General features: G+C 44.2%; 1 protein-coding gene across 6 annotated transcripts in view; it reads right to left on the bottom strand.

The window, feature by feature from the left end:
- The window catches only part of LOC138503961 (uncharacterized protein C11orf24 homolog), a 606,597-nt gene that overhangs the window by 131,260 nt on the left and 459,371 nt on the right, over positions 1-15,966 (bottom strand). For all 6 annotated transcript variants that reach the window (XM_069624097.1, XM_069624102.1, XM_069624099.1 and 3 more), the window contains one exon: positions 5,473-5,713. In XM_069624097.1, coding sequence (XP_069480198.1) covers positions 5,473-5,674 — 202 coding nt within the window. In that variant the 5' untranslated portion in view covers positions 5,675-5,713. The remainder of the gene's footprint in view (positions 1-5,472; positions 5,714-15,966) is intronic.

Raw genomic sequence — 15,966 nt, 5'->3', positions numbered from 1 at the left:
GAAAAAAATTCTATCTAGAAAATGCACAATATGGAACCAATTTACATGCGTTCGAATGATATGTAGATGTAATTTTATATGTGGGAGACGACCATGAAATAGTAGTGGCATCACTGACATCACAACCAGAGTATACTTACTCGGTACTCGGATTACGCGGACGAACAGTGCCGTGAAGTTCGTGCATAAGCACCATCATCATCCTCAACACGGTCCGTGAGAGGCAGGCTTCCCTGAACTCTGGCAGCTCGGTGATGCATTGCGGACTTGGCTCGCCTTCCGAAATGTAGGCCAAGCACCCGGAATTTTCACGGCAGCAGCAGTTCTCCTCCTCAGTTGGCATTAGCTCGCACCGATTGCACGTGCACCAGGTGGAGACGCCGTCCATGCGACATGGTCCAGGCTCTTCATCCGTTGACTGGTCCTCCCAACTGCCGTCCGAATCCCCATCGTTTTCGCGTGCTTGCCTTTCCAGTAGTTCCTCCTCAGTGTACTCGGGCTCGTACATATACGGCATTATTGTAGCCATTGTGTGGTAAAGAAAGTAAAATAATTTACAGAGATGGTACAGGTGTTCACAAGGCCTAGAAGCGGCGAAGGTAGCTGACCAGAGCACAGAAACGAGTCACAGAATACTCAAAGTAACACAGAGAGAGGAATGGAATCGAAAATCTGCTGCTGTGTGTTGTGAAACGGTGTGTTTATACTTATTGAGGAAAGAGGCGTCCTGCCATTTTCATGGCGACACTTCATTAGCTGAGGCGCAGCGATTGTTGACACGAAACGTGCTTTGGCGTTGGGAAATGGGCGGTACGCGTCTGCTGATGTCAGGCTCAGGGGCGGGGGATTTGATTTAGTGCCGCAAACGCAGGTGAGCCAGGTCGATGGGGGGAAATGATAGGATTATCAGAAAATGCCGGCTGATTTCGAGTGCGTTAATGGACGAAAAGTCGGGTAAGGTCCATAGGAAAGTTTTCTACGATCTACCGATTTATGCTTAAAAACACATGGCCGAACCGTAGGGACAATAAAAAAAAAGTCCCGGAACTATCCTTTAACTACTGTTCCTAAGAATAGTAAGGTGAAATTGATCTTACTTACCTTTTTCCTTTTATAGGCCCAGCATAAACCAGTTTATGTGGAGTGCTGGGGGGTTACCTAGTAGACCCTTATCTTACTTTCTCATGTAACATTTTTTGTTACCCTCACTGCTTTAAATGGCTACCAATATGCTTTTTTACCGTAGGCTGAACCCTCAGCTGCAGTATCCATCTCATCAAAATGACCCCCCCCCCAGTCTTCGTTTTTCACCATTTTTCTGTTTGTGAAGTCTTTCTTGGCTTTCACTCTATGTGTTGAGACAGATTTGAGCCCTTTCTGTGGTTTACCTTTGGCAGGCTTCAGTCCTGAAGCCCGCCCCTGACCCCAGTGTGTCTGGAAGGGCAGGAAGTGGGGGAGGTTGCCGAAACTCCACTGTCCTTTGTCTCTAGGAGGGTCTGAACGGAACCAGTCCTGATTGGGCGGTTGGCTGTCCTAAAAGGACAGCCAACCTGCTGTGCGATTGACAGCCTAGGCTGTGAATGAATGGGAAACTTGCTTAAAAGGTGAGGGTTTTGGGACTAAAGGCAGAGTCGACCACTGGAAGAAATATCTGACGAAGAAACCGTAAAGAGAAGCCTGCAGCAACCTCCTGGACCTTGAATCGCCCAGTGAAGCCCTGCTGCGCTGACCTCCTTTTTCACCTCGACAGAGAAGCTCCGCGTAGAATGACTTCTCCCCTTGGGCTGGTGGGACCAACTAGCCCATCACAAACTCCACTTTGGTGCAATCCCTTACTTGCTGTGCCTCGCCAGTCTTGCAGAAGCCCAATGCGAGGGGTCAAGCATCCATATCAAAGTGCAAAGTCGTCTGCGGAACGAATCTGGCCAAAAGCTCCAGGAGCCTCCCAGGGACACTCCAGAAGCAGGAAATCCCCTTCCAGAGTCCTCTCACCAGAGCCCAGGACCGAGGGATCAAAGAAAGTCCATCCGGAGAGATTAGCTTTGCATCAGTGCTGTTTGCGAGCTGCTGAAACACAGAAGAACCGGTGAATCGAAGGAAACCTGTAGCAACAAAGTCCTTTCCCTGAGTACTGCCGCAGGAGCCCTCCAGAAGTCCTCGCTCTTGTCCCCACGACTGAGGCTCAGGAATCAGGGTCTGCTTGGCTGTAGCAAGACAGAATCCAGCTGGACCACTTTCTTCAACCCAGAGTTACTTTTCGGGCTTGGGGTACTTACCTTTTTGGCTTAAGTCGTGCTTTTTCACTTCAGAATTGCACTTGCTCAACTCCAAATTGATCTCAACTCCCTGTTGCACAGGCCTAACAGCTTGTGTGCCTTTTAGTGATTTTCTTTGAACTATCAGACTTTGTGAAAGACTTTATCCAAGAATTGCATCAGAACTATAGACTTTGTCCAATTGGCTTTGGCTGTCCTGGCTCCCAGAAGGCACCTTTATGAATCCATTGACTTTGGCATTGCGTGTCCCTCATAGGTTGTCATTTGTTGAACACGTTTACTGCTGGGGAAGGCTTACCTAGATACTCTTATAAGAAAGTATGTTCGAACTTTTCTATTTTTCCTTAACCCTTTCTTTCTGAAACCATGTGTCTAAAGCATATATTGGTGTTATATATAAATGAAATACTATTCTTGTAATTGAAGTCACTTCACGGTGTGGGAGAAATGTATTAGCATATCCTAAGAGTATTCACCAACTTTATTAACTGTGACAGTCAAGCAAACAAACAATTGCCTTTTTAAAGAATGCTTAACTAAAACTTGATGTTTAACTAAATCAATATATATGTATAACTGAAACCTTGAGAGTGTTAGTGTTACTTGTATTGACTGATTACGTCTATAAGAGCTCTAGAGCTCACATTTACATCTCTTGAGATAGGTCTGGCTGCTCAGTCACACTACCAAGCAGAGAAGTCTTGTGTAGTCTCACACAGTGTGACTGCACCAATTCTGAACTTACGGCTCATTGCATTCGACATCTGGCAGGGAATGGGCCACCTGCACATCTGGCTGCTGGTACAGAAGACAGTTTGATACCCTCAGAATGCAGTCTACTTCTGTCGGAGTGGCTTACGAGTGGTACTTGCACTCCTCTTCAGCTGCCTGAGCCTCTATTTTTGGTGTCTATAGCCACATCTGCGCCAAGGGCGCACCACCCTGAGAGATGCTTTTCTTGGCAGACTTTGTTATAGGTGCTCTGTGCATCTCACATCCCTTGAACCTGGTGGGATTGCACCCCACACTATAGCTACTTACAGGGGTACCTCTGACCTCATACCAGTGCAATGCCAATGACCAAACCCAATAGGAACACCATCTCTAACCCCTGAGGGAGTGTCAGCAGGGCCAGTTACATACTTTGTGGGACAGGTCCACACAGGGACTACAGACATAGAAGAAGAGCCCTGATGTGAAGGCCAAGGTTACGCTTATGAAATGCTTCCCCTGTAAACCAGATTTAGGCCATAGTCATTACGCATACCTGTATTAGGTGAGAGGGACTTCTCGGCTGCTCCTAGTAATTGAAGAAAAACGTCTGACAAGAACTCGTCCCCAGCTGCACGGGGAAACTCACCCTGGTCTTTTCTGTGCCACAAAGCCCTCAACACGAGGCGCCTTGATTCTGAAAATATCTCACAGCTGATCCTGTTTTGGAGAGGCATACAGGAAAAAGGGCACACAGTATTGAGTCTGGCTATACATGCCGGGGACCAGGGCACTGGCGATAAAGAACTAGGACCAGCTTTGAATTAAAAAACAGGAACAATTCTTGCATCTTTCAAGCATGAAAGTAAAGGGAATCTATTTAAACCCGCGATGAAAGTGTGGAGGTGAGTCGGAATTCAATTCAGGACACGGTAAAACTCCTGTTAAAAGTAGCGGCCTAGCGCAAAAACATGTAACTGGAATAAAACACACACAGCCCCGCCTTCTGTGGAGGAAGGTCTTTGGAAAGCAAGTCAGTTATAGCAGGATGAGGGCGTAGGGCCAAAGTGTGCTTATATTCAGGTTCTCTATTACCAGTGATTTAAACAAAGTCTTCGATGTTATTTTAATTGTGTATAACGCCTACTGCCATTGCTATGGCTTCGAAGCGCTCTGGGTTGGAAGGCACTTAGGAAGACCACAGTACAGTCTGTGCAAACAGGAAAAAAAAGCATTACATTGCATGTGAAGAGTAAGTACATCTTTAAAGTCTTGCTTAAAAATGCTGTAGTCCACTTATGTGGTACGGATATTGGAAAAGTATGAAAGAAGGTGGAATGGACATCAGAGTATTATTCTCACACATCTCCGTTAGCCATTTCACAGGAGCACCTGGTTCTACTCAGGGAGACCTCCATTAAGGCCTGACCAACCAACATTGCATCGCTTTATGTAGTGGTTTAAATAGGATCAGAAATTGAGGTGGTGGGTCCTGGAAAGTAAGCATGGCCTCATTGTGCTGGGCTAGGCCTGCAGAAGGGCAGGTGACTTGGGCAAGTGTCAACAGCATGAGGCCCTCCAAACACTTACTTTGGACCATACAGCATGGTCTCAGGTGGTCTTGTTGCATTCAGTCTGCATACTCTAAATAAAACTCCCTCTGGTATAGTTTCCAGACAAGCTGCTGACTGTACACAAATCCTGTTCTGGCTCGGGATATAGCTGATTCAATCAGTGAATAAACCACCTTAATTCTGTAAATAAATGATGCAGGCCCAGTGGGCTAAATAGCTCTTAAGTGCACTTTTACGGTGTCAGCCCCCCTGTCTGTCCCGTGATACTCTGTAGCTATTAACCCATTGCAAGGAAGGGCTAATAATAACCACACAATGACCTTGGAATCAGCAGTCACTTTAAATGTGCTTTTACGGACCAAAGATGGACCCCAATTTTTTAACATATCCCTGGCATCTTCAGCAAGCCTGAAATCACGCAATGGAGCATCACGGGGAAGGGGGCGAGGACAAACAGCGCCAATGTAAACTACCTGGTGCTTTGTATGAAATCAGAGCATTTTGGGAACTCAAGATTGAATACAAATGTTTATATACGACAATTCTGTGAGAGTGATTCAAGCCTGCACACCTTCTGAGCACTCATTTAATTTATGATAAGACCCTACCAGCAAAGTGAATGCAAACTACACGTCATACATAGAAAGATGGAGAGATTTATCATTTGGGAGTTGGGTGCTGACGGTCCTGCTTTAGCGGGCTTCCCTGCGGGTATTTCTGTCACGGGTCCCCCTGTGAAACACTTGTGTACGAGTGCGATAGAAATAAAATATCAATATCATCCCTACCACGGCCACAAGCTCGTGACGGAAATTGCTCCAGAGCCCTGGCAGCACCCAGGCTCCAGGGGAGATCTTGGAGACTCACTTAAATCCCTGGTCTTATGTGAAGATCTTGCCTCATCGACCTACCTGGAATCACGGTGTCCTGGCAAAGTCGCCTGCACTGGTGCCGGCTGCGCACGCTCTGCACTTGCAGCAGTCGGATGTCAGTCTTTGCCGAGGAATCCACCATACCCTCAGAAACGCACAAGGACAGCAGTCCCACAAACACAAAGGGCGTCCACATCCTGAAGGCAGGTGCCTTCCTCCTCAGAGTTTCTTCTTCAGCCATTCCAGGACACTATTTCAGCTCTGGCGCATTGTACTAATTCTGCAAGAGGAAAAGAAACAGACACGAGACTTCAGACATCTTATAAACCTAAGGTCAGTGCCATTTGGCAAAAATGGGGTCATTCAAAGTAACAGGTCGTTCCCCAGAGGGCTTCTTCAACGCAATTATATTTTTGATGCCAACACATGGGCAGAATTCACAGCGGACAATAGTAATTGGGACGAGGCAGGCGCCAAATATGGGAGTTCTGGATGGTCACCAGGAGGGAAAAGGCAGGGATGTAATTTCACCAAAATGCCAGGGGTAGTGGAAGTAACATCACACGACCCTTGATCCCTGATGACATCACAGGAAGTGATGTCATATGACCCCACCCCGAAGTGATATCGCGGGTCGCGGGAAGCGATGGAACACGACCTTTCACCCATTGACAAAACAGGAAGTGGCATCACATAGCATTGTACACTACGTTACGATATCACTATAATGTGATGTACATTTCATACAAGAATAGATCGCCATATGTATCGTTAAGATCAATGTGTACAGGCCCATATTACCAAATTACTGTGAATGCAAGCAGACGTCCATGACCAAATGGTAATGATGTGTTCTGTCGTGTGATGTTACTTCCACTACCCCCGGCATTTTGGTGCACTTACGCTTAGGCGCTTTATATAGAAAAAATATACACCCAATATCACCCAACCTGTGTTGGTACCCATTTATCAATCTCAAAAGGGTGAAAGGCTGAGTTGAGGCATTTAAGAACAGACTCACCCCCTGAAGTGTGCCTGAAATAAACCTTTAATGAGTCTAGCAATTATTGTGTAGCATTCCAGAAAGACACATTATTTGGTATTCCTATTCCTTCTTATTTAGGGTCAGTGCTGAAAGTGTTGGACTTGGGGCACTCTTGTTCTTATTTTTCTTTTTTTTTTTTAAGGGGCAGAACAAGAAAACCAGCCATTCCAGAAGAGCCACATGGTGCTGGCCACAGCCCAAGAGCTTGCATTACAAAAAAAAGCAAGGGAGACCTCTGGCGACCCCCAAATTACTTCCATGGGAAAAGGAAAGGCTTTATGGAGTGGAAAGTCTTATCTACGGACACATTTTATGGAACCAATATAGTACAGGACAAACAGGCAGGAGTACTACCTAATCCGGTCACTAGAAACAATTTGGTACCGCAGGAAAACATTTTGGGGGACTGAAATACAGAGTATACCATTTAGATTTGAAATTGTATTAAAAATCTCCTCATAGAATTCCTTTCCTCGGATAGCTAGAGTGTGGTCCTACTCTTTCTGGACACAGCAGCCTTCAGATTCCTGTCCAGACCCTGCTGCCATGCTGGGCCAATCCTGTGCTCTGCAGCTCTGTTACATGCAGCCTTCCATACCTAATGTTCAACAACAATGTAATGTTCAACAACGTTTCAGTCTTATTAATTTTGCTCGGGCCCTCAAAGCAGCTATGAATATTACTACTTGCACCCTCTTCAACCAAACCTCTGAGGCTCTCGGACCCCACCGCACCAAGGCCCTGCCTCGGAGTTTGCCACATGCTGCTCTACACTGCATATCAAAGAGTAGGTAACTCACTATTCAGCGGACTGTTGGATTTCAAAGCAATATACGGATGGATTCCCTTTGATAGCAATCGAAGTGAGCCAACCCTTTCGTGCTGACAGGACACCAAGCAAAACCTAGCTTGAGCTAAGAGCCACTAGGTAAGCATTTCCAATTGAAGCTTACGCCTTTTTCTTACATCTACGTTTCCCATATTCAGTTTTCGGATGTCTGTGGCAAGCATTGGCGATCTGGTGAAAGGCGACTGCACAGGCAGGCCGCTGTTGGCAGGTAAGGGACGCTAGCGGGGAGTTAGCCAACATGCTTCCCCTTTTTGGTTCTCCTGCGTTTCCACAGAACCCGGGGGGCCTTGGTGACTTTCTAAAAAGAAGTAAAACTTGACAGAAAAAAAACGAAAACGAGTGAGGTTACCATTCTTTAGTATTACCAGCACAAAAGGAGATGGTGGAGGGAACACAACCCACACCACAACACAAAAGCCCTTATTCACAGGGTCCTAACCCGACTCTGACGTCGGACACAGAATCAGGATCCACCAGTTCCCAGACGTCAGTACAAGCTGCGATAAACCCATCATCACAACCGAGGCCGTGCCCAAAATCTATCTGACACGTAATAGCAGAGATCCATCCTACAACGAACAATCTAAACGCCACACTCTGTTTTGCTAACATCGATGCTCAGGAGGACATCAATAACGAATGTAGCTCAGGACAACCAATTTTGGACAATAAGTCAAATAAAGTAAACCGGGTGACAGACCCATGTTTCCCCAAACACCACTCTAACGGTACTGATATTGGGGCTGTAGGGAACACTGCACCGCTTCAGAAAATAACATCGATCAACCTAAACGAGTCGCCTACCTTCAGTGGAGTGGCACACAGTCCCTCTGAACCAAAAATGAAGCAGCGAAAAAAGAAACAAAAAAAAAAAATACTATTATTAGGTGCCTAAAATCGAGAAGCACCGTACTTAAACCAGTAAAGCTGAATAAAAACAAGTTAAATCCAAAACGAAGGAAATTACTTGTGCACCTTCCCAGATGAACCTACACAAAGTAAACAACGAAATAGAGGAAGGGCTAGGGAAGAAAGCCAAAGTTCAAAACATGCAAAGTACAGAACCCCAAGTCATACTGACCACACCAGACAAATTTCATACCTTCGGTACAATTTTTCTGAAGAGTCCCCTAAATCAGCAAACCTGGCAAAAACAAATTTCAAGCAAAAATCATTGCACCAGACAGTTTCGAAAACAAACGCTAGAGTCTCATGAAATATCTGACGCAGAGCTTCTGGAAAGTATGGCCAATGAAACAGAAGTGACGAAATCTGAATTGGCTCATTCGGTTTGGAATGATGCTGATCTCGGGGGAAACAATTGTGACCCCGCTCATACTAACAGTACATAGTCACTCGGGGGGGGGAAACAGGAGGCCTGCAAGCCACCCCCAACGTAGGAATCTTTCCATCGAGTTTGACGGATTCCAGACTAAAAAAGCTACAATAGATCAACAACCTCACAGGGTCCCACGACAGGACCAGCAAACCATCCTACTCCACTAAGTGATAATCTAGGTATCAACCAACCGCAGAAACTAGCAGTAAAATAGTTTAAAAAGAAACCTCTGAACTAAATTCTGCGATGGAACCGGCAAGGCACGAGGAAGTTACAACCGCTTCACCAACACTGTTGGATAGACAGCCAGCTACCATAATACCGGATGAAACAAGGCACAAATCCATTGCAGACCATGGATCGGCAACCCAAAACACAGACAGACCCAAGCCCCTTGTGGTTCAAGATCTGTGCAAAAATCTGTCTCCATCTACCTATGGTGACTCAATATGAGGAGAACCGAGCGGGTCACTTGGTATCAGTACCCAAATCACTCTGGTAATCCGTGAAAATCTGGTTATAGACCCGCAACATGAAACCTTAAACGAAACAGCAGGATCTACTATATCAAGAAAGCGCGCCTCTAGTAAATTTTGTGACCAAACAGTGATAATTCCAGGAAATCTGACTTATGGTCAATTATGTCCACAGTGACAATAGCTCTGTTGCCATTTTCTAAACTGTATGAATCAATTCACGAGACGTTAAAAGATCACACAACTATTGTCGCCATGATGCATAGTAAACTCCTATTCTTGGAAGGGTTCATGATGGCTACAGAAAAAAAGGAAAAAAAACTGCCTATTAAATTAATAAGAAAGATACAAGTACCCAAACAAGCAAATCGGAGCATGGAAGTGGACTCAGGGAAAACAACTTACACCCCCCGGCAGGAGAGATCAGCAGTTCTTCTCAACCAGAACTGGATCAAATAGACCTTACATCAGATTCGATGTCACAATTCCAATTCACCACAAATGTAAAAAAAAAAATGAAAAAAGTAAAGTAGAGGAGCAAGCACAAAGCTAAGCATAATGAGAATGCACACCAGGCAGTGCTATCAAACCACAACAAAAGTATTAAAGAATACTTTATCTCTGAACATTTTTAAAACGTAACTAAGGGTCAATAAAATAAGGAGTCAGTATGTCGGATCCCTCAAAGAGCAGATGTGGCATCTAAAAACCGTGAAAAGGAGACTCCCGAGCCAGAAAAACCAATGCAATTGTGCATTAGAGCAGTACCAGAAAAGCACATGGATAACCAGACTATTGAAAATACTGAGGGTACTGCACAAACGAGAACTGCGGTCTTGGTAGTAATCGAAGAATCGAACCGATCTGATGGATGTATCAGAATATTCGTTTGAGAACTCAGAATCAGAGATTTCGGTTATGGCAGAGGAAGAACAATTGGTCGAGAGACCACACACGAACATGAACTCCTTGCCAAAGTCGACCCCAGAACCCAAAGTATCTCGACCCACTAAGTAAATGGACAAATCAAAGGGTGTGTCACCACCCCAGTCTTCTCCACCCTTCCTGACTCTCTAGAAAAAAGGAAATTAATGCATCACAGAGAACCGTCAGTGACACTAAAAACCACACAGCTGGCAAATGCGAAGAAGACTAACCTAAAAGTCATCCCCCCAAAACTGCCGAAAAGGGAGCAGAAGACCACGCCGACCACAATAGGGAAAGGAGTTGGGAGAACCGTGAGCACAGGAGTAAATACAAGAGCTCATCATCCAAAAGACGAGAGTCCCAAGGCCCAATGAAGTAAGCTACCAGAGTTCCTTACGGAACCAAAAAACTAAGAACAAAAGGCAGCTCGATACACAGCCCCCGTCTCGTTCCTCAAGATCATTAAATTTATCAAGAATCTTAGGAAAAAAGAGATAACTTGATACTGAACCAGAAAGCTATCATGCAATTACTTCACTGCATGCCAAACCTAAGGATAAGCTCGGATGATATCCAAAAAGTGGAATTTGGTGAAAAACACATCACAGATACGTCCATCTTCACATAAAGTCCTCTTTGGTAATTGAAATGCTCTCGGAAGCAACAGACAATCATCAAAAGCTAGACTTCGATTTAAGGCCGGTCAACTACTCCAGGCCCACCTCAGATAAATTCAATGAAAGAACTGGAGTGGAAAAACGTGTGGTGAAAGTACCCGAAGATTGAACCGTGAAGAAATCCACGAAAGGGGAGTCATCAACACCACACTACAAAAAATCTACGACACAAGATTCGGCCCAAGATGACCTGTGTGAGATCCTTGCAATTTCACAATAAAACTCAAGAACGATCCAAGGTGTACCAAATAATCAACTGGAAGACCGTCAAGATCCTATAGGATCCCAAAAGGACAGAAAATTTGCCTGAAGGTAACCTTTAAACCAGATATAGAAATGGAGCAAAGAACAGCTGCCGTCTGGGAATCGGAGCCTGGTTTAGAAAGGTCCCAGGGAAAACCATGGAGATGGGTTTCAACCGCCTTCGCTGGTTCACAGCAAGAATAGCAACCCAGGAGAAACCACCAGTAGCAAGATGAAATATCTCACATGAAACGAATAAAACACAAGGAGTTAAAATTTGGATCATGGAATACAAGGGGGTTCAACCACTTGACATTGCAGAGCGATGTAAATCTGGGCTTCTTTGATCTACTGTGTCTTCAAGAGACTTGGTTGACCCATATACCACTACTGGACAGATATGATATAAGAGTTGCACCAGCAAAAAAAAAAAAAAAAAGAAACAAAGGGCGCCCTATCTCTGGTTTATTAACTGCTCTAAAATCAGGTTCAGGAATTTCAGTCCAGAAAGTGCTGGTCTGTGAACTCTCTTTTTAGCACCATTGGTTAGCTGGGCAACGTTACACCCAGTGAAAAGAGTCAACACTAAAGACTGATTATAATCAATTGTTATTGGAACCCGGAACTAATTTCCAACGATGATTTCATGGAGAGACATCAATAATCAACTCGGCCTCAATACATTTTGACATGCCACACTTTTTAATATGTGGAGATCTGAATGCCACCTGTGAAACCAAAACCTTATCTGATGGCATCCATAGACCAAAAATGCCACGGGAAATAAGAGGAACCTTAAGGTCCTCGGCAATGGCCTTAAGAAACATCGCCACGGAGCAGAGTAAACCAGTAACAAAACTATCTGTTCCAACATGGTCAAGGGGAAATCAAACAGCTAACTTAGACCATGTTTATGTCTGTCTCCAAATATTTCTCACATTACAAAGAGCACGAGATCACCTTAACTAAAAATAGTGATCATAATCTAATATCAGTGGTCTTGACGAATGGTATTGAAGCACCAACCCAAACATTGCGATTGGACATCGAGACAAATAACAGGTGAGCGTCTTCGGCTAAAAAGCCACGACACTTACTACCTGACAAAAGAATACAATGCAGAAGCAAAAAAAAAAAACAAGAACCAGGAAAATCTTCACATGGATTTTCAACCCCTCCTCGATCTTTTTAAAGTAAAGAAAACTGGGGCAGGGAAACCCGAACAAATTTTCAGACACAGTTACGACAAAGAACTGGTTGAAAAACGAAAAAGACGCCTCAAAAGAGCCACACTTAAATCAAAGTCCACATACGGAATAGAGGAGGCCAAAGCTGCCTCCCAAACATACAAAAACTGGGTAGCTGGACGCAGAAGATGGGCCCTTCAAAATGACTTGGAACAAATGCTTAAGGTTCGGACAAAAAAAAAAAAAAATTAAGCAAGGTCCCCTTGTCGCAAATGACGTTCAACAAAACTATGTCAGTGACACAGCATGGAAACAACATTTTCCGACACTTTGAGGGTTTTGATACCAATGCCAGCTCGACAACTGCAGACAACCAAGAAGGATGGAATCTCAACTTCAACTTGGAAGACATTCGAGCAAAAATACAAAGTCTTAACAGCTCAAGAGCCCCTGGGCCTGACGGCCTGACAAACGCAATGTTAAAAGAACACCTGCAGGAGTGGGCATGTTTTATAAATGCAGTTTTTGAAAAGTTCTGCCGTGTCAAACTAATACTTCTCTCGTGGAAAACAGCAACAATAGTACTGATTTTCAAAAAAGGAAAAAAAAAACGACCCGTAAAACTATCGGCCTATCGCGCTGTTGGATGTCACAGGCAACATTTTTGGTTTCCTATTACTGTTGAAATTTACCAACTGGACTACCATAAACGGTTGGTTTGACCCTTTTCAGACAGGCTTCATCAAGAACATTGGAACAGCAGCCAATATAATGAACATCCTGAAAGCCCAGAGCCATCAACTGGGGACTAGAAGGTATATACCTTTTGTTGACCTGGTCCAGGCTTTTGACCGGGTCAACAGAAAGCGACCGTGGCATAAACGTTCTGAGCGAAACTGCCCTGTGGATATCCTGGACCCTTTAACACTTCTCCACTCCGACAACTCAATAAGGGCGAGTTTGAACAGAGCCAGACTTTTCAGCAAGCCAATTCCGACTTCAAGAGGAGTTAAACAGGGGTGCCCACTGGCCCCGGCTATCTATAACTTTTACATCGCCGATATCACCGACTTTGAACAACATATCCGGACGTTTCCCCAACAATCGGGAAAGCTAAAGTTACCAGATTACTGTATGCGGATGACCTGATCATGATTGATCCGACTGCGATTGCGCTCCAAAGGTAACTGGATAGCCTCCAACGTTACTTACATCAAAATTTCTTAGAGATCAACGAAGAAAAAAACAATATCAACTGTTTACAAAAAGTTTAAAAAAAGAAGTAACGGCCCCAGTTGGTACTTGGATGATACGAAAATCAAAGAGGTAGATACAATCAAGTACCTGGGAGTGATTTACAACAGTGCAATAGAAGCCCCAGCCCAGGAGTCTTTGAAGGCCAAAGTAAAAGTGATGGGAACACAAGGTCGCTTAATGGACAAGAGATTTGGATGATTCTCGACTGTTGGGTTCATTAATGTTTACAGAAGTAAAGTAATTCCTACGCTAACATACGGAGCAGATGGTACCATTCACATGCCAGCAAAAATATGGCCAACATTGGAAGGTATTTTTTGGAGGACTGTTTTGAACCTCCCCAACTCTGCGGGAACTGTCCAGATTCCAAATGAACTTGGTTTATCCTCTCTGGAGGGAATGGCTGAATGGAAAGCACTGAGTTTGTTCTGCAAAATTCTACCACCATACAACGCCACGATATTCAGAATAGTACATGATGAACTGCTAAGAAGCATCAACATCATGCTAAACACATGGGTCCCTTAAAGAAGGGAAGTACTAGATAACATTGGATGCTCAGAACAGGACCTGGTTACAAACCCATTGAGAGTAAAAAAGAAAACTCTTGGAAAAAAACTGGATAAACATGATCGATGAAGCAAACAAAAGCAGCCTATCCAAGAATTTAACTTTGGCGGACATTAGGATACCTAAAAAGATTTCCGGACAAATCATACAGAGACACCTTCCTTAGAATGAGGCTAAACCTCATGGCCACAAACGAAATAAAATTCATTTGTGGTACCTCTGCCTCCGGAGTCTGACGATTCTGCCAGCCAACAGTGGAGGTAGAATCCATCAAACACCTACTAATAAGCTGCCCTGGCTGGAGAGAGTTAAGAGAGAAATACTTCGCCCCAGTAATGAGACATTTTCGGACTATAATAATAATAATATTAATAATTTGGCATTTATATAGCGCTACGAACCCTCAGGTATCTGAGCACTGCTCATTTATCCACCTCGGAAGGATGAAAGGCTGAGTTTGGCCCTGCCGGGATTCGAAACTGCGTTAGCAGGATCTGCACGAATGTCAAAGCGAGCGCTCTACTCGCTGTGCCACTATGGACACGGAAGATAGTTGGAGAATATTGATGAATGGTGAAAAAACCGAGATGGTCATAGCCATGGTATCAATGATGAAACTTATACAGAACTTGAAGTAGGGGGCTTAATCGTAGATGGAAGGCCTTTTTATCTGCAACAATGCTAAAGACCTCACGGTCATCCACAGCATGGAATTTGACCTTATTTCTTGTTTTTATGCAGCCTCTTTTTATTTCACATTTTGGGTTTGATCTTTCTTTGGAATTTGGTCTTTCTTATTTCTCATATCCCTATCTTGACTTTTGATATACAGATGGACTATTGGAAACAAAAGGATTTCTTGGTTACTCTTTCTATTTTTGAAAAAATTGTTAATTCAAATAACATTTTTAAAAAAAACCCTAATCTAACCATACCAATATGAAAAGTAACCTTTATTCGGAGAATGGCTGCTTTCTCCTCGAGTGTACTGTAGAATTGCATTCTGGACTTTTCCCTTCTCCTTGGAATCCCCTTTTGGGGTTTATTTTACAAGCTATAAGCTCCTGGTTGTTATTTACAGAATATCCTGGGAAGATGCTATTCATATAGTCTTTCCTTACAGGTAAAGGATAGCTCGGCTTACTTTGCTCTACTTGATTATTTACTTGTTTCAACTGTCCAATTCCTCTTCTGGTTCAGAATATTCTTCCCTTTTGATATGCTCTTCCTCTTGGGCAAAATATCTAAGGGCTCTCCCTTTCTCCAAGGGTACTGTTATCTCTTGACCTATTCTCTTAATGTTATGTCTTTTCCTTGCATCCCAGTCATTCAAGTTCATCTGATTTCAACAATATGTTTGTCTCATGACTACTACCGAGACGAGTTGTCCGCACCATATAATGATTCCGGTTTGGCCTCCCATGATCCCTGTTCTCCCCGGTACCTTCTATGACGAAAGGAGACCTCCTCGGGAGCCTTGTTCTACGATCTTCTCTCAGGTGTCAGAGCGTGGTAGCCTTGCCTTCGTCTGCGCGTTTCTCCTTCTGGTCTCTCTTCGCTTTACACTGTCCTGGTCTTCAGAGGAAGGGCCGTCTCTGGCGAGTTCAAAACTCGCAGGCTTCATCGCATCATCAACCTCCAACCGGTACTATACTGCGCGGGGCCCTCTCTACCCCACATATGCGTTCTATCTTGCCCCTCTCAGTCCAGAGTACGTAATTTAATGTACTCGTCTCATTGAATGGAATATTCTAAGTTAAAGGGACATGTTCTTTTCCTAACAGATACTGGAATCTCTGAGGAGTTTCTTGATCCCAGTCTTGAATCTTAGAAACTTCAGATATTGGAGAGGCTGCCATGTAGGCCATAGTGTGTAGTGCTCTATGGAGTTCCTCACTATAAAGGGAGTCCGTGTACCTTAAGGGCAGTCTCTCCCGGTGAGGTCCCACTTGCCTCAACCCC

The sequence above is a fragment of the Ambystoma mexicanum genome, chromosome 11 (genome assembly GCF_040938575.1).
Source record: "Ambystoma mexicanum isolate Mex_15411 chromosome 11, UKY_AmexF1_1, whole genome shotgun sequence".
NCBI lineage: Eukaryota > Metazoa > Chordata > Amphibia > Caudata > Ambystomatidae > Ambystoma > Ambystoma mexicanum.
The sequence above is the reverse complement of the archived record's forward strand: the minus strand, read 5'-3'. Positions and strand labels throughout refer to the sequence as shown.